General features: G+C 52.3%; 1 protein-coding gene across 1 annotated transcript in view; it reads left to right on the top strand.

Annotated features, from left to right (window-relative positions):
• HPSE2 (heparanase 2 (inactive)) overlaps positions 1 to 22,986 on the top strand; it is a 264,923-nt gene that overhangs the window by 27,635 nt on the left and 214,302 nt on the right. The window contains exon 3 of the mRNA XM_024213019.2: positions 10,085 to 10,246. Within this exon, the coding sequence (XP_024068787.2) occupies positions 10,085 to 10,246 (162 nt within the window). The remainder of the gene's footprint in view (positions 1 to 10,084; positions 10,247 to 22,986) is intronic.

Genomic DNA, 22,986 nt, shown 5'->3' on the forward strand with positions numbered 1-22,986 from the left:
CCCTCCTGAGTTACCTGGGGTGATGGTGATGTCTGGTGACGTCAACAACTCCCTCCTTTGAGAATACTCAACAAGCTTTTGGCTGAGTTTTCTCATACTCTGTGGACAAGATATGATTGAGTGCTATGAAGCTGGGGTTTTCAATGAGAGGGTATGCTGGGACTTCTGGGGAACGGGGGGGCACAAAGCTTACGGAGGAGCACCTTAAAACAAGCAATCAGGAGGAGGGTGACCAAGCATAGTACCACACCCGTGAGGAGGAGACGCACAAGGCTATTTCCCAGTCCTCCTAGGTTGGGCAACCAACTCCAAAGGGAATCGAAACCTGTGGGTTCCCTTTCCTGGGCCTTCCACTGCTCAAAAGCCTGTTTGGCTGACAGGATGTGCTTGTTAATGTCCTGTGAGTTTTTCGGGACATAAGTACAACATTCACTCCCAATAAGGGCACACACCCCGCCCTGGGAGGCTAAAACATAATCTAAGGCCTGTCTGTTTTGCAGGGACAGCAACCGGAGCTGGTAAAGCTCTGAGTTAAGGCTTTTCTTTATGGCCAAGGTCTCATTAGCATACTTGGTGAGAAACACAGAGAGCCTACGATAAAATTGGGTTAGCCGTCCCACCCCATAGGATGGGAGGAGGATCATACCCAACAGATATCTGACCAATTTTGGGGAACCGCCCTCCAGGGTAACCCTGCTGCGTGGAGCGGGACTTGGGAGCATACCCAGCAGTTAGAGAGGTTGAACTCTTGGGCAAAGCAAACCTTTAAGGACTTATATGTGTTTGTTTCCAAGTTAGTAGGGATTTTTTTCCATTACGCATGTGGTCGGGGGGAAACGGGAGGTAACGAGAGGAGTGTCCCTATGGCAAAGAGTACCATTGTGGCAGACCCTGGACCTGAACTCATGCTGGGCAGGTGACCCTAGGGCCTAACAATTACAATTCCCCAAATATTCACAAAATAACAATTACCAATAGCAGGCAGACTAAAAGCAAAAGGGACCAGGCCACCAGGTTAGGCCGACCCTGTGAAAACAAACACAACCAACGCTCAGAGTTCTTGCGGGGAGTGCACTGTGACTGTCCAAAGAGATCACAGGGCATCCCCAGCAGGCCTTATTGTCTTTTGAATAACAGCTTAAGTCCCAGATCGTCGCTGGCAGTCTTCTCTGCAGGCTGGACGGTCCACCGTTCAGGAGCAGGCACTGCTTTCAGGCGAGAGTGATGAATCCAGTTCTTGTGTCCTTCGACCTTTGCTGCTGTATGGGAGATCAGCAGAACGGTGTGGGGTTCCTTCCACTTCTCTTGGAGAGGCTCGTCCTTCCAGGTCCGAACGAGTACGGAGTCACCTGGCTGCAAGGAGTGGATCGGGGCATCCAGCGGGAGAGGCTGCAAATCTTTGGTATACCTGTGGAGAGAACAGAGAACAGCAGACAGAGAGCACATGTACTGAGATAAGAAACCACAGCCTACCTCCCACTTCCCTGCCAGAACCGGTGTACCGTTCATAGGCCATGCCCTTCCAAACATAATCTCGAAGGGACTGAGCCCTAACCTGCCCTTTGGGAGAGCGCGAATGCGGAGCAAAACAAGGGGTAGAGCATCAGGCCACTTAAGGGAAGCCTCTTGGCAGACCTTTGAGAGGTGCCGCTTAAGTGTCTGATTTGTGCGTTCCACTACCCCACTGGCCTGCGGTCGCCATGGAGTGTGGAGTTTCCAGGGGATCTGTAGGGCATCCGATATCTTCTGAACAACTTGGGATGTGAAGTGTGTTCCGTTGTCAGATTCCATCCACTGGGGGAGTCCGAAGCGGGGAATGATCTCCTTGATCTGAATCCTTGGGTCCGGGGGAACTCAGTAAAATCTATTTGCCAAACTAGTCCTGGGCCTGGGGTAGGTTCCAGAGTGGCTGGTGGCACTGACACTCCAGGTCGAGGGTTGTTCTTTTGGCAGACTAGACATTCAGCCTGCACCTGGGAGGCCAGAGGCCTAAGTCCAGAGGTTAGAAAATATTTATTCATAAGCTGGGAAACAGCCTCTCTTCCTGCGTGGGTAGACTGATGTAGTTTCTGTAGTACTGGCCGTATTAGATTCCTTGGTAGGAGGATTTTTCCTTCTGTGGAGTGGAGCCATCCCTCCTTTTCCCGGAGCCTAAGTGTGTTGGCTAGGTTCCTCTCTTCGTGAGAGTACTGAGGGGTTGGGAGCTCCCCCACTGATGGGATGAGGGCATGCATATGGGCGTCTTCAGCTTCCTGTGGTTCCAGGGTAGCAGCTCGCTTGGCCTCTCTGTCCGCCCTGGCATTACCCTTAGCCACATCTTGATCTTCTCTTTGATGAGCCTTGCAGTGTATCACTGCTACTTCTGAGGGGAGCTGTACCGCTTCTAAAAGCCGGAGAATTTGAGGCCCATGTTTAACCGGAGAACCTTGGGCTGTCAACATTCCTCTTTTTTTCCACAGACCGGCATGGGCGTGTAGTATTCCAAAGGCATATCTGGAATCAGTAAAAATGTTAACTTTTTTTCCCTTTTGACAGTTCAAGTGCACGGGTTAAGGCTACCAATTCAGCCAGCTGAGCTGATGTCCCAGCAGGCAAACCCTCTGCTTCCACAGTCTCATGGAGAGATACAATAGCATAGCCTGCCCTCCTCTGTCCATTTACAACAGTACTACTGCCGTCAGTATACCACTCATAATCAGCATTAGGGAGGGGTTGATCTTTTAAGTCTGGGCGGCTGGAGTATTGGACATCTATGATTTCCAGACAGTCATGTTCCTGCTCCTCTGTCTCCGGTAACAGGGTGGCTGGGTTAAGGGAGGGACAGGTCTGTAGGGTAACTTCAGGATTTTCTAACAGTTTTGATACTGTTTGATTCGCACTGAGCTTTTGCCTGGGAGAAGCTGAATATGAACAGGGGTCTGACGGTTTGCCTTCCCTGGGACCCCTGATGCCCATACTAGAGGAAAAACCTGCTTTTCCCACTGGCTCCATTCTGGGGCTTGCATGGCTGAGGGCTCAGTTGCAAGAGTCATTATCCAGGCATTCTCTGGGGGTAAGGTGAGGGTTATTTCATCTTGGGTGAAATGCAGGGTGGCACCTAAGCGACAAAGCAGGTCCCGTCCCAATAGAGGCGTTGGACAATCGGGGAGGTAAACCAGTCTGTGAGATAGAGTTCTGTTTCCCAAAGCACATTCCGCAGGGGCATATACTGGGCACTTGGTTCCTTTCCCTGTGGCACCCACCACAGTGAGGGAATCTGCCACAGGCAGCTGCAGGGGTTGGTTTACAGCGGTTCGTGCAGCTTCAGAGTCTATTAAAAAGTCTATGTTTGAATCTTCCACCCGCATTTTTACTCGGGGTTCCGGGGGCAGGATAGTCCGTCTCCCCTGACACCCCTATTCTTGATCCTCTGCTGCCATCATAGGGGTACCTTCCCTTTCGGGGCACTCATGTTTCCAATGTCCCTCCTTTCGGCATCTGGCACACTGGTTGCGACCCAGACGCCTTTCCTGTGAGCCAGGGCGCCCACGTCCACGTCCTCTCATTCCCCGGCCCCTTCCACCTTCCTGGAATTTTCCCTTGCCACCGGCCTGTACTGCTGCAACCATCATTTTCGCTTGCCTCTTTTCCTTTTCTCCCTCCCTAAGGCTGTAAGCCCTGTTTGCAGTTTCCAGAATCTGTGCTATGGTCATGCCCATCAAATCCTCCTTTTTCTGCAGTTTCCTTTTAATGTCAGGGGCTGCACGGCTGGTAAAAATACCCTTTATGATTGCCTCAGTTTCCCGTTCATCAGGGTTTGCATTAGTAGTTTGCCTGATGGTATCCCGAATACGCTGCAGAAAAGCAACCGGACTCTCTTTTGGCTCCTATACTAGCTCATAAGGCTTAGCCCAATTGTTATGTCGGACAGCTGAGTGTCGGAGACCATGTAATAGGAGCTCCTTGTATACAGTGAGACGCGTTTGGCCCGCAGGGTCATTAGGATTCCATCCGGGATCTGCTAGGGGGACCTGGACTGCAACAGCAGGGACGTGATGTGGATTCAGTTCATGTCTCTTCTGTGCCTCCTCCCTTGCTTTAGACACAACCTGATTACGCTCTACCTCAGACAGCAGGGTCCGCATAAGGACATTACAGTCATCCCAGTCAGGTTTACAGCTAGCCAGACACCCTTCAAAAATAGAAATGAACTTGCTTGAATTCGTTGAGAATTCTCCTGCCTCTGCCTTGAAAAGCAGCCAGATGTACAGGGTTAAAAGCCACTGACACAAGATCCTGTGTTCCTGGACGGGCTACCACACTCTCAGTAATCAACGGATACAATCCCACTGGGAGGGGGGGTACTCTCTGAAGCCTGTGGGGGTGGAGGAGCCGAAGGGGACACCGACTCTGCCATCACAACCGGAGGAGGGTTCTGGGGACTAACAGTAGTTACTACCGAACCTGACGGAGTCAAATTACACCTTTGCAAAAGATCTGACCTATCTCTTAACAACATAAACAACTGTACATACATATGTTCATTCCATTTACCCGTACGCTGACAAAACAAAAGCAATTGAAGGATCGTATTATAATTGAGTGATCCCTCCGGTGGCCACCTTTCCTGGTCCTCTAGCTGATATTGAGGCCAGTCTACTGTACAGAATCTTTTCAGTTTACTTTTAATCAACGGATCCGATCCAAACACTTTCCAGTTCACCAGAATGCATTCCAAGGGTGTACACCTTGCCCTGCCTGCCATACTCTGTCCCTGCCCCATATTAGGGAGACACTGGGCGTCCCCAGGTCAAAACAGGTAGACGCTGGGCGTCCCCAGGTCAAGACAGATAAAGTCCCCACTGGACTGTTCCTACCTTATCCAAGGGTCCGGTTCTGCACCGTCGCCCTATCCACGGGACCGGTTCCCCACCGTCGCCCGCAGCTGCTTCTCCACTACTCAAGCGCGTTGCACCGTTGTGCCCTCCGGGGTCGACCAAACCACGTCTCTGCCGAGGCCCCCCGATGAAGTCACCGGTGAGCGCTCTGGGCGTCGGTCGTCGTCGTAATCCGTCGGCCACCAGGAGGGATCCGGGCAAGGCTAAATTTCAGCCTCGAGCCCCACGTTGGGCGCCAAAAACTGTTGCTGGCACAGAGGTGCCCGAGGCAAAGCAACAGCGAAGGTTCGTGGCCCGGTGTGCTTCGCGCCAATAAACACACCAGGTGGAGAAGCAAACAAAGTTTATTTGAGATCTCAAAGCGGTGCTAGGAGACAGGCACGTCTCAAATCGAGCACACTAACAGAAACAGTTTTTCTCCTTTATACCTTTTGCAGTCAAGCCTCATCCCCCCCCCCTTCCCCCGCTACCCCTCCCTTCCTCCCCCCATTCCTCTCTTTACCCCTCCCATTCCTGGTAACAGTTACTAAGCAAATAGCAATTATATTTAAGCAGTTAGTTTATGTTGGCAGCTATAAGTTCAGCTTGTTAGTAACACTTCTTGAACTACTATCTTGTCCCGTTCCTTTGATTTACTATCTTTCCTTCGGCCAGAGGTATGCAGGCCTCATTATTACTACTGATATCAAGTTGCTTACACATTTCACTTGCACCTGGCTTTTGAGGTCTATTAGAGTTTAAACATGGAAGGAGTTTGGTTCAGGCCTAGTGCAAGAAGGCTTCATTGACACTTGTGCTTTTTCCACCCTCCTGAGTTACCTGGGGTGATGGTGATGTCTGGTGACGTCAACAGAGACACAAAGCACCGCGTGAGCTGTGCCCTCAAATGCAGTTGGTACCTGCCAGCCCCAGTGCTGGGGGCTGGTGAAAGAGAACCAGCTTCAAAGTGAATTGTTTTGTTTTGATATAAAAAGTCTAAGACACTTCAAGTGACTTTCTTTGCAGGGAGGCAGGGTAGGTGAGATAATATCTTTTATTGGCCCAACTTCTGCTGGTGAGAGAGACGAGCTTTCAAGCCACACTGGGACAAGCTGGGTTTTTTTAAGGGAAGCAAAGTGACTGTCCAGTGCAGGCTGAACACTGAATGGGCAGTGAGCATGTCAGCCTTCCCCCCCACCCCCCGAGCCTGTTCATCCCCAGGAGGCTGCTCCCCGACGGGCTCCTATAATCATTGTCTGATTTCGCTAACTCTTATGCATTTGGTCTAATATAAATCAGGTCCTTTAACGTGTGCTAAATGCAAAACCCCATGTTTGTGCAGGTTCAACGCAGCCCTTTTATCATAAGAAAGGGGCAGAAACGTTAACTGCCCTGCATTTCATGTAGGGTATGTTAGTACCTTGGGCAGCCTCCCTACTCCTTCAAACCCCTATGTTAGTGACGTGCTCATTTCGATTCGAACCTGTTTGAAGTGGGCACCGTCGGTCTGAGTTTGTGCAGCGCCCAGCACAGTGGGGTCCAAACCCTGACCGAGGCCGTTAGGTGCTGCTGTCCTAGAAGTAATAAGTAACTCCTCGGTAAAGAGCTACTCCCACTACGGCGCTGTACTGCTAAGAGAGAGGCATACAGGCAAGATGGTGAGATCCTGGTGATCACAGAACTTTAACTTTTCATTCTCTGGCCGCTTGGGCTGACCTCCAGACAGTGACCTCGCCAGGCGACTTTGTCCCTGGGAGATGTCCTTCCTGGGGAACTCCCAGAAGCACCTGGAAGAGAAAACAAGCAACTTCTTTGACAAGCAAGGTGTAGACAAACTAGTGGACACGTCAGCCACCCGCTGATCAGAAGAGGCAAGGAGAGAGCCCCAGGAGGACCCCTCTGCTCACAGTCTCTGCAGGCCATTGTGGGTTTTAGAGCTTTGCCACCTACAGAATGGAGGTGGATGACTGGTGCCTGTAGTGCAATGGCCACTGGTCTCAGCTCTGCCTGTGCAAAGCGCTGCCTGCCAAAACCAAAGAGGGGCTCACCGAGGCAGAGGAATCGCCCCAGCCCTGGAAGGACGTGCTCTCACCTGCGCTGGCAGAGTGCGGACAGGCCCCGGGTGGATTGGGCGAGCGGTCAGCAGGGGCAGCGTGGTGAATGTGCAGCTGCTCTTCCAGCACCGGATGCGGGGGGGGGGAAGGTTGTGTGGCTGGTGGGCAGAAGGCAGTTGTGGGGCCACAGTGCTCTGGGTTGGGGCTGGGTGGGGACTGGGGTCAGATAGGAGGGCTACAGGGGAAAGTGTTGGGCTCTCGGGGGAGTGTGGGGGTAGAAGGCATTAGGGGAATGGGGCTCACAGGCAGGGAATGGGGGTTTCTGAGTGGAGGGAGGGGATGGGGCAGTTGAGGGAGGGGATCACAAGCAGGGAGAGGGGGTCCCTATGAGGAGTTAAGGGGTAGGAGACAGTTGGGGGTGGGGCTCACAGGCAGGGGGTGGGGGATCCATGGAAGAGCATGGGGGCCACAGGCAGGGGGTGGGGGGTCCCTGGGAGAGTGTGGGGGTCACAGGCAGTGGGAGGGGATTCCCTGTGTGGAGTTTAGGGGTTGGAGATAGTTGGGGATGGGGTCCCTGGGGGATCATGGGAGCCACAGGCAGGGTCCCTGTGAAGAGTTAGGGAGCAGGAGACAATTTGGGGGTCACAGCAGCAGGGGTCGGGGGGTCACAACAGCAGGGGTCTGGGGCCCTTGGGGAAGGGTGCAGGCTGATAGTGGAGGAGTCTTGATGCCTGGCAGCTCAGGTGCCTACGGTGCTTGCCTGGCCATGGCGCACAGCCCACTACCAGGGTCTAGGTCAGGACCAGAGACTGCTACTTTGCTCTCCAGAGTTTCCTCCGTGGGGCCGTGGAGATCAGGAGCCCTGGAGGAGCAATTCCAATCCACCATCTCCAGAGCTGATCCCTGCCCCCGGCAGGCAAAGCCTCATGAGGGGCACCTGACCCTGTGATAACGGAGATCCTCTGTGTCTCCTTCAAGCAAGAAAAGCTGTCAGGGACCTGGGAGCGTGCAGGCGTCCTGCAAGCCCTGAGGGAGCTGACGTGTTGTCCCACTCTGCATCCTCCCTGTGCCCAGGAAGCTTAGAGAGCAGCTGGTACAAGAGGAAGTGGGGACGCATCTCCACTGACGGAAAGTGAACTAGAGCTCTGTCAAGAGATGGCACCTCCTAGCACCATGCCACTGCCGGGGACTCAGTGCTGGTTTGGAGGCAAGATGGCCCCTTACATATAACCAGCACCACTTCCTTCAGCACCCCGGTGTCCCCTGTCGATCTCCATCCCAGCACTAATGTGAGCCCCATCCTGCTCAGCGTGTGAGATCGGGTGGTCAGAGGACAAGATGGCTTGGGGGCAGAGCAGGGCAGGCTGGGTTTGCCTCCTGATACTGGTGGGGGCCCGGGAGCTGCACAGCGCTGGGCTCACAGTTGAACTCTAGCTGGAGAACATCAACATGAAGAGCAACAGGTTAGATTAGTTCCCCTGAATAGGGGTTGAGGAGCAATCGGCTCCTGCAGGAAGGGACTACGGGGGGAGCAGAGGGTGGGGGTAAAACTCTGAGGTTCCCCACATTGTGTAACTGGGGCAAAGTTTGCACTTCTGTGGAGTGAGCCACAGGAAACCCGATAGATCCCCAAAGTATCAGGACCCCCATCCCCCTTCCCGCCTTAATTCCTGACACAGAGGTGGGGCACTGAAGGGCCAAGGTGTGCCCCCAGCCAGCCCACTCCCTGCACTCTGATCCCACCCCTGGATGGCTCGCCACAGGGTCCTGGAACAGGATGGAATGGGGCTGCAAAGGCAGCCACCCGCCATCCTTGCTCTTCTGCAGTTGGACAGGGAAGATCAGGGCAGCTCTCAGGGGCACAACTGGGCCAAATGTCAATAAGATGGATTCCAAAGCTGCATGGTTACCCGTCCAAGGCCTGCAGTCAGGCCCGTTACAAAATGGGATGGCTACAGGCTGGGCAGAGTCTGCATGTAATGACCCTACCGGAAACAATAGGGCACTAAGCAAACAAGGGTATATAGCCCTGCCAGATAAGGGCATGGGTGCAGAAGAGGCTCTCAGCTCTGACCACCTGGTGCTTCTGATATGCAATCTGTAACGCTGTACTGGAATTGCAGAGTAAATAGTAGTAGGGGACACATTCTGCTAGACCAACAAGTGGATCAGAACACACACTCTTTGGGGTCCAAAGGTGCCACCCCACAGGGGTTTATTTTTGGAAAGGAACATGCAGCTGATAAGATAAAAAATAGACTGAGTAAAACACAGCCTTCTGTAACACTGCGAGAATGCTCCAGCTTTCCTTGCGTATTGTATCGGCTAGCTAGTTAGGTGGGGTGAACCTGTGGTATCACAGTGTATTATGAATATAGGGGAAGCTACAACTTATTTTTCTCTTCTTTTTCCTTTCCCTTTGCTCTCAAGTCTCCACAGCGGGCAAGTAGTTTTGTGTGGGGCTGTGATGGGAAGGCTATGTCATGATCAACAATATGACCCATACAATACTGATATGGAGAGAAACGAAGTGCTAACGAAGTATCTGCACCACATTCTTGATGTGGGGGGAGCAAGGATGGGAAGGTGCCACGGGAGCTGTTCCCAGGGTTATAATCCGTACAGATTTAATCCAAGGTTTGAAAGTTGCAATAAGGATGAATAGTGCTGGAGCAGAGACTTTGAGCCAAACCCCTCCCTGGTGTATCTGGCGGTATGGGAAAGCAGTGGCCTTACACCAGGGAGGCATTTAGCTCACTGTAGTTATCGCTGGCAAAGAAACCAGAAACAAGGAGACATGATATAAACATTGGGAGACTTTAGACAAAACTTTCCAGTGAAGGAAAGGTAATAATTGTGAGTTAGAGTGATAAACTGCCAGGGGGCCAGCCACTCCACGGGGGTGGGACAGGCTGCTGCATTAGAGAGAGTGGCTTGACATTCTAGTGGGAGATAAGAAGTGAGGTCTGCAGATGATCTAGGGCTTGAGCTGAGAAGGTAAATGGGGTGGATGGGCCCCCGGGGGGCTGCCCCTTGGCTTGCATTTTGTGTGATCGGGTAATGTTTATTGCTTGTAGTGTTGGCTGGTTCAGAGTCAAGCATCTGGCTCCTTTGGGTGGAATTGAAAGCTGAGGTTTGTCTGTCTCCCTTTTTCTCTCTTTCCTCTCCCTCTAGACATTGTCCGCAGCGACATTGCCCTGGATAAGCAGAAAGGCTGTAAGATTGCCCAGCACCCAGACATTATGTTGGAACTGCAGCGAGAAAAGGCAGCACAGATGCATTTGGTTTTGTTAAAGGAGCAGTTCTCCAACACATACAGCAACCTCACGTTAACAGGTAAGGCTGCAAGGTTAGCTGTGGCACCAGGAGCCAGGCCTAGTCCTTTGCTAGCTAGCAGGTATTCGAAAGCCAGCTGACACCCCAGTACTGTGCCAACAAGCATCTACCTGGCTTAGGAAAGGCCAGTCTGAGAAGTATCTCCTCTCTTTGACTAAAGAAACAGTCAGGTCACAGTGGGCTGACACGGAAGTTTTCCAAAAAACAGGGTTTGCAAAACCAAAAGCCAACACAAAAGTTTCCATTAAACGTAAGCATTTCAATGGGAACAACTCAAGAAAAAGGCAAACAAGCAGCATCAATAGTGACACACAAATTCAATTTTTCAAATTCTTTTTGCTTTGATAAACTCGGGTGTTACAAATAGCATGTATTTAGCTCCAACGAGCTGCAGTCTGGCTCGGAAACCATACTGAGTCAACATGCCTATCACTGTAGCCTGACAGTGTCTCTTTGGTTGTTCTACCAGCAATGCTGAGTGTTTGGGTATATGGGATTTGCTAAATGTGATGGAGGGGCTGTGAAGACTCTTGTAGGTGGCAGCTCCAGGGTGCCTGCCACATGGGGGCCAGGTCGCTATGCAGAATGCAGTGGAAAGTGAAGTGTTGTGGAGATCTCCCTGCTAACCATCCATGTCAGATGGGGCTGCAGCAATTACTAAATTTGGATCTAAACTGCGGCTCATTTTTTTCCCTCAGAGCATGCACTTTGCATGAACCCAGTAAATATTAAAGAGCAAATATAAAATGATAATGGCCCAGACGGAGCTGAGACAATGCTCTATTCCTGGTAATGTTTGCATTAGCTGGGGAGTAGAACCTCGAGAGACAGACGGGGTTGCCATGTTATGGACACACATTAAAAGTGCTTCTGACGGGGTAGAGGAGAGGGATCCCAGCAGCCTACAGTGATCTCTCTATCGCCACAGCAGAATAAACCACAGACACTCCAAGAAGGAGCAAGGAATTAATTACATCAAACCAGGGCTGCAGACCCCCCATTATTGGGGAGGGTGAAGGAGGCCACTCAGCTTCTTGGGATGCTGCAGGCCCCAATGGGGAGGCTGAGGACGGCCCCTGGCTGTGGTGGGTATGGCAGACTCCCCAGGGGAGGAGGGGAGAGAGAAGGGAGCTGAGACTGGTGCTGTCTGTGCCCCCTGGTGTATTCCCAGCCTGAACGCCCCCTCCCCCGCAAAAAATAAAATTCCTCCAGAAAAGGTGAGGAGCTGTAAAGAGACCCAGACCACAGAGCCCTCTTTGTCGCCATCTCTCTCTCAGTTCCCAGCCCTGTAACTCTCGGCCAAACTGCTGGAGGTGCTGGAGCTGGCAGTGAGCTCGGGGCCCCCTAGAGGCACTGGCTGTATTGGAGCTGCTAGTGCGCATGGGACCCCACGCAAAGGGGCTGCGGGCACTGGCAGGGAGTTTTGCCCCTAGGGCCTGTGGCACCGAGGCTGTGAAGGTGGCTGAAGCACACATTGTCCCTGAAAGCCCGGCATTGACGTGGGCTTGTCAGAGGCATTTCTCGTTCTCGTAACCTAATCTGCTTGGCTGTTTGTTCCTAGTACAACTGTTGGAATCAACATTGTCAGCTTTTCCCCTGACAACTTGCTTACTTTCCACTAAACACATTTTCCGGAGAGAAGAGGCTCTCCCTCCTTCCCAGGCTGCTTCAAAGCGCTCTCAGGCATTGCTCACATGCTTTCACAGAACCTGCAGAGCAGAGGTGCTGCCTTGGTTATCAGTGCTGCTCGGAGCCTTTCCGTGTGTGTTGATAGGAGAGTTCAGAAGGTTTCGGCTCCAGGTGTCCTGGAGAAGACAGAGTAATTTCATTTTAATACCAGCAGTAAAACTATTTTAATGGCCTTTAACTCCCTTTGAATTTGAGCAGCGCAGCTTCATAATTGTTATGAAGTTTAATCTTTGATTTCATAGACATAGCCTGAGAACACAGACTCCAGACAGCTAAGCATAATATTTAACTGGAGCTAGACTAACGTGTGTAAATATTTCCCTTCTCTGTGATAGATTTTGTCTTTTTGGAGTTGGCCGAGGGGGTCGGACATCTGCTGTAGAGGGACCTTCCTTATCTTCAGAATCCAAACACGTAGAATTTGTTTGAGGGGGTTCTTTGCTCTGCATAGCTCTTTGTTAGGGGCTTGGTCACCAAGCAAGATCGAATTGGACACAGATCGGACTCTGGTAGGGATGGTTACATGGGCTAGCCCCTAGGTATAGAATATCCAGTGGGTGCCCTGCCCACATAGATTCAATTCCTGGGTGATCTGACTTTGCCTGCCATCTGTCCATAAACAGAGTTCCATGCAGTCTGCTGTGGATGAAGGTGCCACAGTGGTCCCTTCATTTTCTCACTCCCTCCAAGAACACTCATGGATGCCTCTCTTTTGGGATGGGGAGTGCATCTACATGACCAGACAGCCCAAGGCTCCTGGTCCCTGCAGGAATCCAGGACGCACATCAACCTGCTTGAGCTTTGTGCTGTCCACAAGGCATGCAAGATATTTCTACCCATTGCCTGGTCCATGCACATTCAGGTCAGATCAGACGACATGATCTCTGTCTAGTGCATAAACAAGCAGGGAGGAGCGAGATCCACTTCATTCTGCATAGGCCAGCTCTGGAACTGGTGCATCCCACATCAGAGCGCGCTTTCGGCAGTTCACGTTCCAGGGGTAATGAACTCCCTAGCAGCCAGCCGCTGCAGGTGCTTGCACAGGGATTACAAGGGGGAACTCCACCTGTTGACAGTGCAGCAAATCTTTCACCAAAGGGGTGTCCCATTGTGAGATCTCTTTGGAACCCAGTGGAACAAACAGTGCCTGACGTATTGCTCCCACGCTGGCCAGGTCTCCAGTCCAGGGGGATGCCTTCCTGGTGCAGTGGGCAGCTCAGTTCCCCGCCGATCCGGCCCTGCGTCCTTAGGAAAATCAAGCTTGGCAGGGCCACAGTGATCCTCAGACCTTCCTTGTGGCTGAGGTAGTTCTGGTTCACCATCGTTCTGCAGCTGGCAGCCAGCCCATGCATCTACCTACAGCTGTTCCCAGGCCTACTATCTCCGAATAAGGGCAAGACAAACCACCCCAGTCCAGCTTCCCAACCTGGCAGCATGGCTTTTGGATGGATATCCAATAGAGAGAGCGCCTGCTCCCAGTATGTTCAATTCAGCCTTAACAACAGGAGACCCTCTGCATGCTAATGCTTAATGCTAGTCTGCTAAGTGGAAGTGGCTTTCCCTGTGATATCAACAGCAGCACTTACCTTTGGCTTCTTGCTCCCTTCTGCACCTCTCCATGATGGGTCCCCTACTTGTGGTGATTACTCCCCTAGAGGGGTGTGGGAGGGTGGGGCCCTCGCGGCAGACCTGCTGAACACCGTTTTCACAAGGATGAAGTGTCTTTGTGACTGCATCCCAGATTCCTCCGTAAGGTACCTTCTGAATTTCACCTTAGCCAGACCGTTTCCTTCCAGTGTTGTGTGCGAAGCCTCAGCAGAGCATGCAGGGTAAGAGCTCCTCTCTTTGGAGGTACGTAGGGTTCCAGCTTCCTGTGTATAGAGGAAGAAGCCCTTTCAAAGATGCCCAAGATCATTCATTTCCATGGCTGAAAGGGGGGAGCCAACCTTGTGAGGAGGGCGTTAAATTAGGGCTCCGGGGACATGTGACAAAAGCCCATAGGTAAGCAGAAAAAATCAGCCTTAACCGAGGGCTAGATGTCTGGGTGGGACATGGAAAATTCCAATAGGATCATAAGAGCAACAAGGGGGAAGTTGATGGGCAATCTGCCCAAGTCTATACACAACTGGAAGGAGTATGGGGAACAACCAGGAAGAACTGGAAGTACTAGTGTGTAAGTTAAATGACTTAACTAGCATCATAGAGACTTGGAATAAATCTGCTGACTGGAATATTGTTACAGAGGGGTACAGCTTGTTCAGAAAGGACAGCCGGGGCAAAAGGGAGGAGATGTGTATTATACAGCAAGAATATATACACCTGTTCTGAGGGCCAGACGGAGGTAGGAGGCAGACCAGTTGAAAGTCTCTGGGTAAAGATAAAAGGGGGGAAATAGGGATGATGTCATGGTAGGGGTCTGCTATAGACCAGCAAATCAGAAAGAGGTTGGCGAGGCATTTCTGGAACAAATAACAGAACTGGTAGCTCGGAGACTGTCCCGTGCTCTCCATCCCCGTTCTGGGCCCCAGCAGCGCCACAGCAGAACTGCTGCCCAGCCATTGCCAAGTGTGTTCTAGGCCATGGGGGCAGAGGTGACGGGCTGCTGGGAAGTGCAGAGTGAGGAGAGTCCAGCATGATTTCTTTTTTCAAAGCAAGTTGTACAGTGCTCTGCCTGGGGGCCTGGGTTTCCAAAAGGGAGACGAATGAGGAGAGGGTAGGACCATAGCACCTATCCTGTGGATCCGTGACATGCTGTCCTGGGGCAAGAGCAGGACATGGCCTTCCCTATCCCATGCCCTTCAAGGGGTGAGCTTGCGTCTCAGGAAAGGGAATGTCCCCTGCTGATTGTACTGGTGGTAGTCGGGGGCTTCTTGTGAAAGGTGTGGTGCCTGCCTTGGGGAATAGGAGACTGGGATTCCTTGTCTGGCACTTCCTCTGGAAGGGAGAGGTTAGGATCTTCCCTTCCTCACACTGTCGTCCCTCCACCACTTCATGCTCCTCTCCTAGGAACAAATGAGAGCCTGGTGCTGCAGCCATAGGAGAGTCAGTGGTTTTGCTTTGGGTCCGAGTCACGCTCCCAGATGGGGGAAATCTGCTCCCTGTTTGGAATCTTCATGCTGTGTTCACTAATTGGTTCCTTTAAAAAATGAAATGAAAACTTCTCCGCTCACCTTGAAGGTGACAGATCAGTGGAACCGATGGGCCCTGTGGTGCTACTGTTGGGGCTGCCACTACTAGGAATTTACGACTTGAAAGGACATGACTGTATACAAGCTTATTAATGACAGCCAGATGTGTGGCAGCCACATTCTGGAAAAAGAAGAACCTGCTTTTGAGGGTTATGGATAGAGCTGAGCACAGAAATGTTACATACACGTCTCTGTTGTGTGTTTGTTTGGTGCTGACAGTGTGCTGTATAGGATTGCCTAGAAACTAAATTAGAGAGAAAGAGCAAATGGGACAGACTGAGAGAGACAGGGAAATGGGGAAGGCTAGGACTTAAAAAATATGGTGATTAGTATTGATGACTAGCTTCATGTGGGCATCACATAAAATACATCTTCCTACAATAACAATTCTCTGCTATCAGAGGGGTAGCTGTGTTAGTCTGGATCTCTGAAAAGCGACAAAGAGTCCTGTGGCACCTTATAGACTAACAGACGTATTGGCGCATAAGCTTTCGTCTGACGAAGTGGGTATTCACCCACGAATGCTGTTTTCTGGCCAGGGTGGATGCTTTCAGCACCAGTGTCTACAAAAAGAAATAACAATAGCAGCCGTTCTCTGTCTTCCCAGCTTGCAGGAGCAATAACTTGATCTGTTTATGGGGTATTTTGGGGTGTGTGTGTGTGTGAGAGAGAGAGGGGTGTCGGATGGTGTGTGTATGGATTGTGGAGGGGAGCTGAGGGGTGTGTGTGTGTGGAGTGGTAGTGGTATGTGGAGGGGGGCAGTGGTGTGTAGATGTGGGGTGTGTATGGGGGTGAGGATGTGGGGTAGGGCAGTGGTATGGGGTACATGGAGGCCGTGGTATGTGTGGGAGTGGGGTGTATGGAAGTAGTGGTACGTGGGGGGATGGGGTATATGGGGGTAGTGGTTTCTGGGTGAGGCTGTGGGGTGCGTGGCGGTAGTGGTGTGTGTGTGGGGTGCAGTATATGGAAGTAGGGGTATGTGTGTGGAGGGTGTGGGATGTATGGAAGCAGTGGCAAGGGCGTCGGAGCCTCCCCCCCCCGTCCCTGAGGCCCCCCTACCTCCCCTCTTCCCCCGGAGGCCCCGCCCCCGGCCAAGCCGGAAACTGGAGCGGATCTGGGGTGGGGGTGGGGCTGAAAGCAGCCCCCTGCCTGTGTCCCCACCCCTCGGGCCTCCCACCCAGGGCAGGTGGAGGGACCGGCTCCCCACAGCTGCCTATGTGGGTCTCCTGCCACAGCCCGGCCATGATAACAGCCACGCGGGCAGCTGTGGGGAGCTGCGGCAGACCCTTCACCTGCCCACGGTGCAGGTAGGGTTACCAACTGAACACCTTTGCCCTGCCCCCTGCCCCACCCCCCTCCCAAGGCCCCCACCCCCCTCCCTCCGTCACTTGCTCTCCCCCACCCTCGCTCACTTGCTCATTTTCACCAGGCTGGGGCAGGGGGTTGGGGTGCGAGAAGGGATGAGGGCTTGGGCTGGGGCCAGAGATGAGTGTGGGGTGCAGGAGGGGGCTCCGGGCTGGGGGAGGGGGCCAAGGGGTTTGGAGTGTGGGAGGGAATACGGGCTCTGGAATGGGGGTGCAGGCTCCTGAGTGGGGCCAGAAATGAGGGGTTCAGGGTGCAGGAGGGGGCTCTGGGCTGGGGGAGGGCATTTGGAATGTGGGCGGGGGCTCTGGGATGCGGCAGGGGGTTGGGGTGCGGGAGGGGGTGAGGGCTCTGGCTGGGGGTGCGGGCTCTGGGGTGGGGCTGGGGATGAGAGGTTTAGGGTGGAGGTGGGGGCTCTGGGATCGGGCAGAGGATTGGGGTGCGGAAGGGGGTGCGGGCTCCAGCTGGGGGTGCAGGCTCTGGGGTGGGGCCGGGGATGAGGGGTTTGGGGTACAGGAGGGAGTGAGGGGTGCAGCTCTGGGCGGCACTCACTTCAGGCAGCTCCTGGAAGCAGCCGGCATGTCCCTCTGGCTCCTAGGCAGAGGGAGGCGCTGCCTGGCGGCTCCGTGCACTGCCCCTGCCTGCACACGCCGCCCCTGCAGCTCCCATTGGCTGCGGTTCCCAGCCAATGGGAGCTGCAGAAGCAGCCATTGGCGGGGGCAGCGTACGGAGCCACCCCAATGCTTAGAAGCCAGAGGGAGATGCCGGTAGCTTCCCGGGAGCCGTGCGGAGCTGGGCAGGCACCTGCCTGCCCCGCTGCAGCAGCCAACTGGACTTTTAACAGCCCGGTCAGCAGTGCTGACCGGAGCCGCCAGGGTCCCTTTTCAACCAGGTGTTCCAGTCGAAAACCGGATGCCTGGCAACCCTAGGTATGTGGGGGCCCGCCGAGAGCAGGCCCAGGCCTGTCTCCCTGTCCCCAGGAAGGGGGGAGGGTCCGTGCTGCAGCTCCCCAAAGCTGCCTGCATGGCTCTTACCATGGCCGGGCTGTGGCTCCAAGGCCTCCCCTGCCAGACCCAGGTCGGGGAGAGCCACGCAGGGTCATAGACCCTCCACCTGCTCTGGGCTGGGCGGGAAGCCCGGGTGGGTAGGGACAGGGGCCGGGGGGAGCTGTCAGCCCTGATGCACCACAGGCAGGTGGAGGGTCTGCATGGCTCCCACAACTGCCCAGGCTCCTCGGCTGGGCTCCACGCTGGCCTAGCCGGGGCATGGGACCTCGGGGGAAAGAGGAGGGGAAGGGGGCAGGGCCCACTTTCAAAAAGTGGGAGGGCTATGGCCCCGCTGGTTCCGGTGCCAGTGAGCAGTGGGATGTATGGGGAAGTGATCTGTGTGTGGGGCGAGGCTGTGGGGTGCGTGGGGATACATCTGCATGACGTGTTTATCGAGGGACGGGCTAAGCTGAGGCGATGAATTGTGTGTTTAGCTCTGATCACGGGGAGGGAGGCCCATGGTCGCTCTTGCTCCCTCGGCAGGAGGTCCCATCTGTGGTGGGTCAGTCTCCTGCAGTCAGAAGCCTCCCTCGGTGGCCAGCAATGTCATGGTTCTAGCGGAATCCCGCTGGCGTGGAAGGTCGTGGCTCTGGAAAGAAAGGTACCTCTTGGGGCTTTGATGTCAGGACAGAGACCTTCAGTAGAACTCTGTATTTGCCAAGGGTCCAGAGCCTGGAGCTGGACATGGTGGGGATGTGCTCATGGTGCCCTGTGCTGCTGAGCAGACGGGAGTCTTCTCCTGGTGTGCAGTGACCTCCCTAGATGTAACTACCCAACATGGAGGTCACAGTTGCATGGGTCACTGTGTCCGGCTCTATGTGGGATAGGGTGGGGCGGAGCCTAGTGTGCGCTGCGGTTTTCTCCAGGGTGGGGCAGAGTTCTCTTTTTGCCTGTGGTGTTCACCACTTTGTTGCAGCTAGAGGCCCGGCATTTTGTTTTCTTCTCCCTGCAGTTGTCTCTTGCTCTCCAGCTTTCCCCACAAGGGAGAATTTCAGAGTTTAAGGCCACAGGGGACTATTAGATCAGCTAGTCTGACCTCCTGTATATCACAGCCAGAACATTTTGCCCAGTTATCCCTGTTTTGAGCTCCAAACTTGTGTTTGACTAAAGTGTCTTCGACCTTGGCTATACTTGCATGTTATACAGCAAGTGCTCTACTTTACTCCCCGTCCACACTGGCAAGACACACAGAGCGCTCTGACTCCCTGGCTGGAGCGCTCCTGGTACTCCACCTCGGTGAGAGGATTAACGGCTGTTGCGTATTGGGTGAGACGCTTCAGTGCCAGTGTAAACGCGAAGTAACGTTACAACGCTCCAGAAACGTCCCATAATCCCCTTAACTGAAGTGGCCTCTCTTGTCTTTGTTGTGAACTCGGGTGCTCCGGTTCCAAGACGGGCTGCTTATCTGGTCTGAGAAAAAACAAACAGCTAATGTTTGCTGTGAGTGAGTGAGAGAGAGAGAGGTGGAGGCGGGGGAGGGAGCGGGGTCTGAACTTACAAGACAGCATGCTGACACACTCTCAGCACCCCAAAAACCCACTCTGTCTCTCCCCACATACACACAACACGCTCCGCTCTGCCCCACCCCACCCATTTGAAAAGCAAGTTGCAGCCACTTGAACTCTGGGATAGCTGCCCATAATGCACCGCTCCCAATGCAGCTGCAAGTGCCGCAAATATGGCCACGCCAGTGTGCTGTCAGCTGTCAGTGTGGACAGACTGCAGCGCTTTCCCTACAGCGCTCTCCGAAGGCGGGTTTAACTCACAGCGCTCTACAGCTGCAAGTGTAGCCAAGCCCTTCTAGAAAGATCACCAGTCTGGAGCTGAAGACACCAAGAGAATCCACCACTTTCCTTGGCAGTTTGTTCCAATGGTTAATCACCCTCACTATTAAACATGTGTGCCTCATTTCCTATCTGAATGTGTCTGGCTTCAGCTCCCGGCCATTGGTTCTTATTATGCCTTTCTCCGCTAGATTAAAGAGCCCTTTCCTACCTGGTATTTTCACTCCCGGCAGGGACGTATGCACTGTAATCAAATCACCTCTTAATCTTCTTGAAGTTCTTTGTCTCCACCTGTCAGGCATTTTCTCCAGCCCTCAAATCATTTTTGTGGCTCGTTTCTGCCCCCTCTCCAATTTTTTAACCTCCTTTTTCAAATGTGGGCACCAGAACTGGACTCCGTATTCCAGTATCGGTCTTGCCACTACCACAGATAGAGGTAAAATCACATCCCTGCGCCTCCTCACTGCTCCCCTCTTTCTACAGCCAAGGAGTGCATTCGCCCTGTTTGCTACAGCCTGGCACTGGGAGCTCATGTTGAGTTGCTTGTCCATTGGGACCCACAAATCTTTTTCGGAGTCACGGCTTTCTAGGAGAACCTCCCCCATTCTTTGGGTATGTCCCACACTCCTTGTTCCTAGACGTGTGACCTTGCATTTGGCTGTATTAAAACACATTTGCTTTGAATGGGCAGATCACCAAGTGATCCAGATCACTCCAGATGTCTGCCCTATCCTCATCACTATGACAATCTTTGTGTCATCTACAGATTTGATGTTTGTTTCCAGGTCATTGGTGAAAATGATGAACAGAGTCAGTTGTAGCGCTGATCCCTGAGGAACTGCACTAGAAACACCCCCCTTCCACGATGATTCCTAATTGACGGCTACTTTGAGATCTGCCAGGCAGCTGTTAATCCATTTAGTGTGTCCTCGACTGATATTGTAGAGTCCAAAGTTTAAAATCAGAAGGTCGTTCGGTATTCTATCAAATGTCTCACTAAAGTAGAAAGTAAAGTCAAGTCTAAGATTTACACAGTTACCTTTGTCAACCAAACTTGTAATCCCATTAAAAAATGAAATCAGGTTTGTTTGATAAGAGCTATTTTCCATAAGCCCATGTTGACTGACATTAATTATAGTCCCATCCTTTATCAATAGGGCCCTACCAAATTCACCGTCCATTTTGGTCAATTTCACGGTCCTAGGATTTAAAAAATCTTAAATTTCATGATTTCAGGTATTTAAATCTGAAATGTCACAGTGTTGTAATTGAAGGGGTCCTAACCCAAAAAGGAGATGTGGGGGGTTCGCAAGGTTATTGTAAGGGGTGTTGCGTACTGCTACCCTTACTTCTGCGCTGCTGCTGCGGGCGGCAAGGCCTTCAGAGCTGGGCAGCTAGAAAGTGGCAGCTGCTGGCCGGGAGCCGAGCTCTGACGGCAGAGTTGCTGCCAGCAGCAGCACAGAAGTAAGGATGGCCTGGTATGGTATTGCCACCCTTACTTCTGTGCTGCTGCCTGCAGAACTGGGCCCTCGGTCAGCAGCTGCCACTGTCCGGCCGCCCAGCTTTGATGGCAGCAGCACAGAAGTGAGGGTGACATGGTCTGGTATTGCCACACTTACTTCTGTGCTGCTGCTGGCGGGGTGCTGCTTTCAGAGCTGGGTGCCTGACCAACAGCTGCCATTCTGCAGCCGCCCAGCTCTGAAGGCAGCACAGAAGTAAGGGTGGCAATACCCCAACCCACCCTACAATAACCTTGCGACCCCCCCCCCCCGCAACTCCCTTTTGGGTCAGGACCCCCAGTTTGAGAAACGCTGGCCTCCCCCATGAAATCCGTATAGTATAGGGTAAAAGCACACAAAAGACCAGATTTAACGGGGGGAGACCAGATTCCACGGTCCGTGACACGTTTTTCCTGGCCATGAATTTGGTAGGGCCCTAGTTATCAATTGAATCCCACATCATCTTCACCATTATTTTGCTCAGGATTGATGTCAGGCTAAGTGGCCTATAATTACCAGGTCATCCTGCTTGAATATTGGCACAACGTTAGCACTCTTCTCTAATTTCCCTGGCATTCCAACTGTTATTAAAAATTATCAGTCGGACAGAGATCGCCTCAGCCACCTCTGCTGGGACTCTTGGGTACAAATTATCTGGGCTTGCTGATTTAAAAATATTTATCCCTAATAGATACTGTCTGACATCCTCCTCAGTACGTCATCATCCTACTGTGACATAAGTACATCACCCTACTTCTTTCCAAATATAGAATAGAAATATTACCGAACCCTTTTACCATCTCAGTCTGGTAAGAACCCTATACCATGTCTAGGATTCTTTCTGTTCCCAATATATTTTGAAAACCCTCTTATTAACCCTACTAGGTATGGATTTTTCCCTGATTTCCTTGGCTTCCCTTGCCAATTTTCTGCACTTAGCAATCAATATAAACCAGAAGTTATATCAACTTACTCCTTTTTCCATATGTTATATATGTCATTTTTATTTGTAATTACTACCTTCGCTTTGCCCCTGACTCAGGATGGACTTTTGGTCAAAGCTGTCTTTTCCCCCCCGCCTTGATTATGGAATCATGCTTTTTGGTCATGTAATAAATTCATCTTCAAGAACTCCCAGTTTTCATTCACATTATCTAAAATTTTCCTCCCAATCAATTTCCTCATAAATGTCCTCATCTTTGGGCAATTAGCCTTTTTGAAGCACCAAGTACATATATAAACTGGTTGGGACTGTCCTCTGTTTGCCCATATTGAGTAATTGGATTATGATCACTGCTCCCTAGGCAACTACCAACTTCCAGTCCAGTGGTTAGTTCACCTTCATGATCCATTATAATGAGGTCCAGTTGGGAGCAATCCCTCGTGTGCTGTATGTCATAGGCTGCTTCTTCAGCTACCAGGGAGCAGTGCTGCCTAGCCTGTCAGTCGCAAACACACAGTCTGTTGTTTTTCCACCACGTGCACCTGTAACCCTCTGTTTTTGCACGGAGCAGGACATAGCACAGGTACACAGCAGGAGGAGCCTTCCACACAGCTTCTCTCCTCCACCCAGCTCACCCTCTGAGCCTCCCCTTGCTTCCTGGTCCTCCCAGTAATTACCGCCAAGTGTTAGTAATTCCCACTGGAAATATGTTGATTGGCTCCAATTATGCCCGCAGCCTTCTTGGTGCTGCAGCAACTTCAGTGACCAGGGCCCCGTCACACATACAGTTATCATCTAAAATTGTTAGAAACTCTAAGGGTGATTTACTGCTTGTTTCATGAAATCTCCAGCATGTCTACCAAACAAGTTCCTCCTGGCAACATAGCCAGCTCCATACTCCGCCCTTCCCTGGTTCAAATGGGACTAAGGGATCTGAGCTAGACCACATGCCTAACATCAAGGGGCCCATTGACATTCTGTCCGGGCTTTCTGTAGGAGTGATGGTTAGTGTGCTGGATGTGGTGACATTCTTTTGACTCCATTATCATTTGTTACATATTTTAAATGATCACTAGAAAATGTTATACAGTCCCGTGAACTCACGCCACACTTGACAGGAGCCAAGAAGCTTCCTTCCCTGCCCTGTGCCATGGTCCACACCACCATTACATGTCTCAAGAGTTGCACTCGGGCCTGTCTAGTGAGGTTGGGCCATTCCAAAGGATTCC

This window comes from Terrapene carolina, unplaced genomic scaffold, assembly GCF_002925995.2.
Source record: "Terrapene carolina triunguis isolate 2854851 unplaced genomic scaffold, T_m_triunguis-2.0 Scaffold95, whole genome shotgun sequence".
In the NCBI taxonomy this organism is placed as follows: Eukaryota; Metazoa; Chordata; order Testudines; family Emydidae; genus Terrapene; species Terrapene triunguis.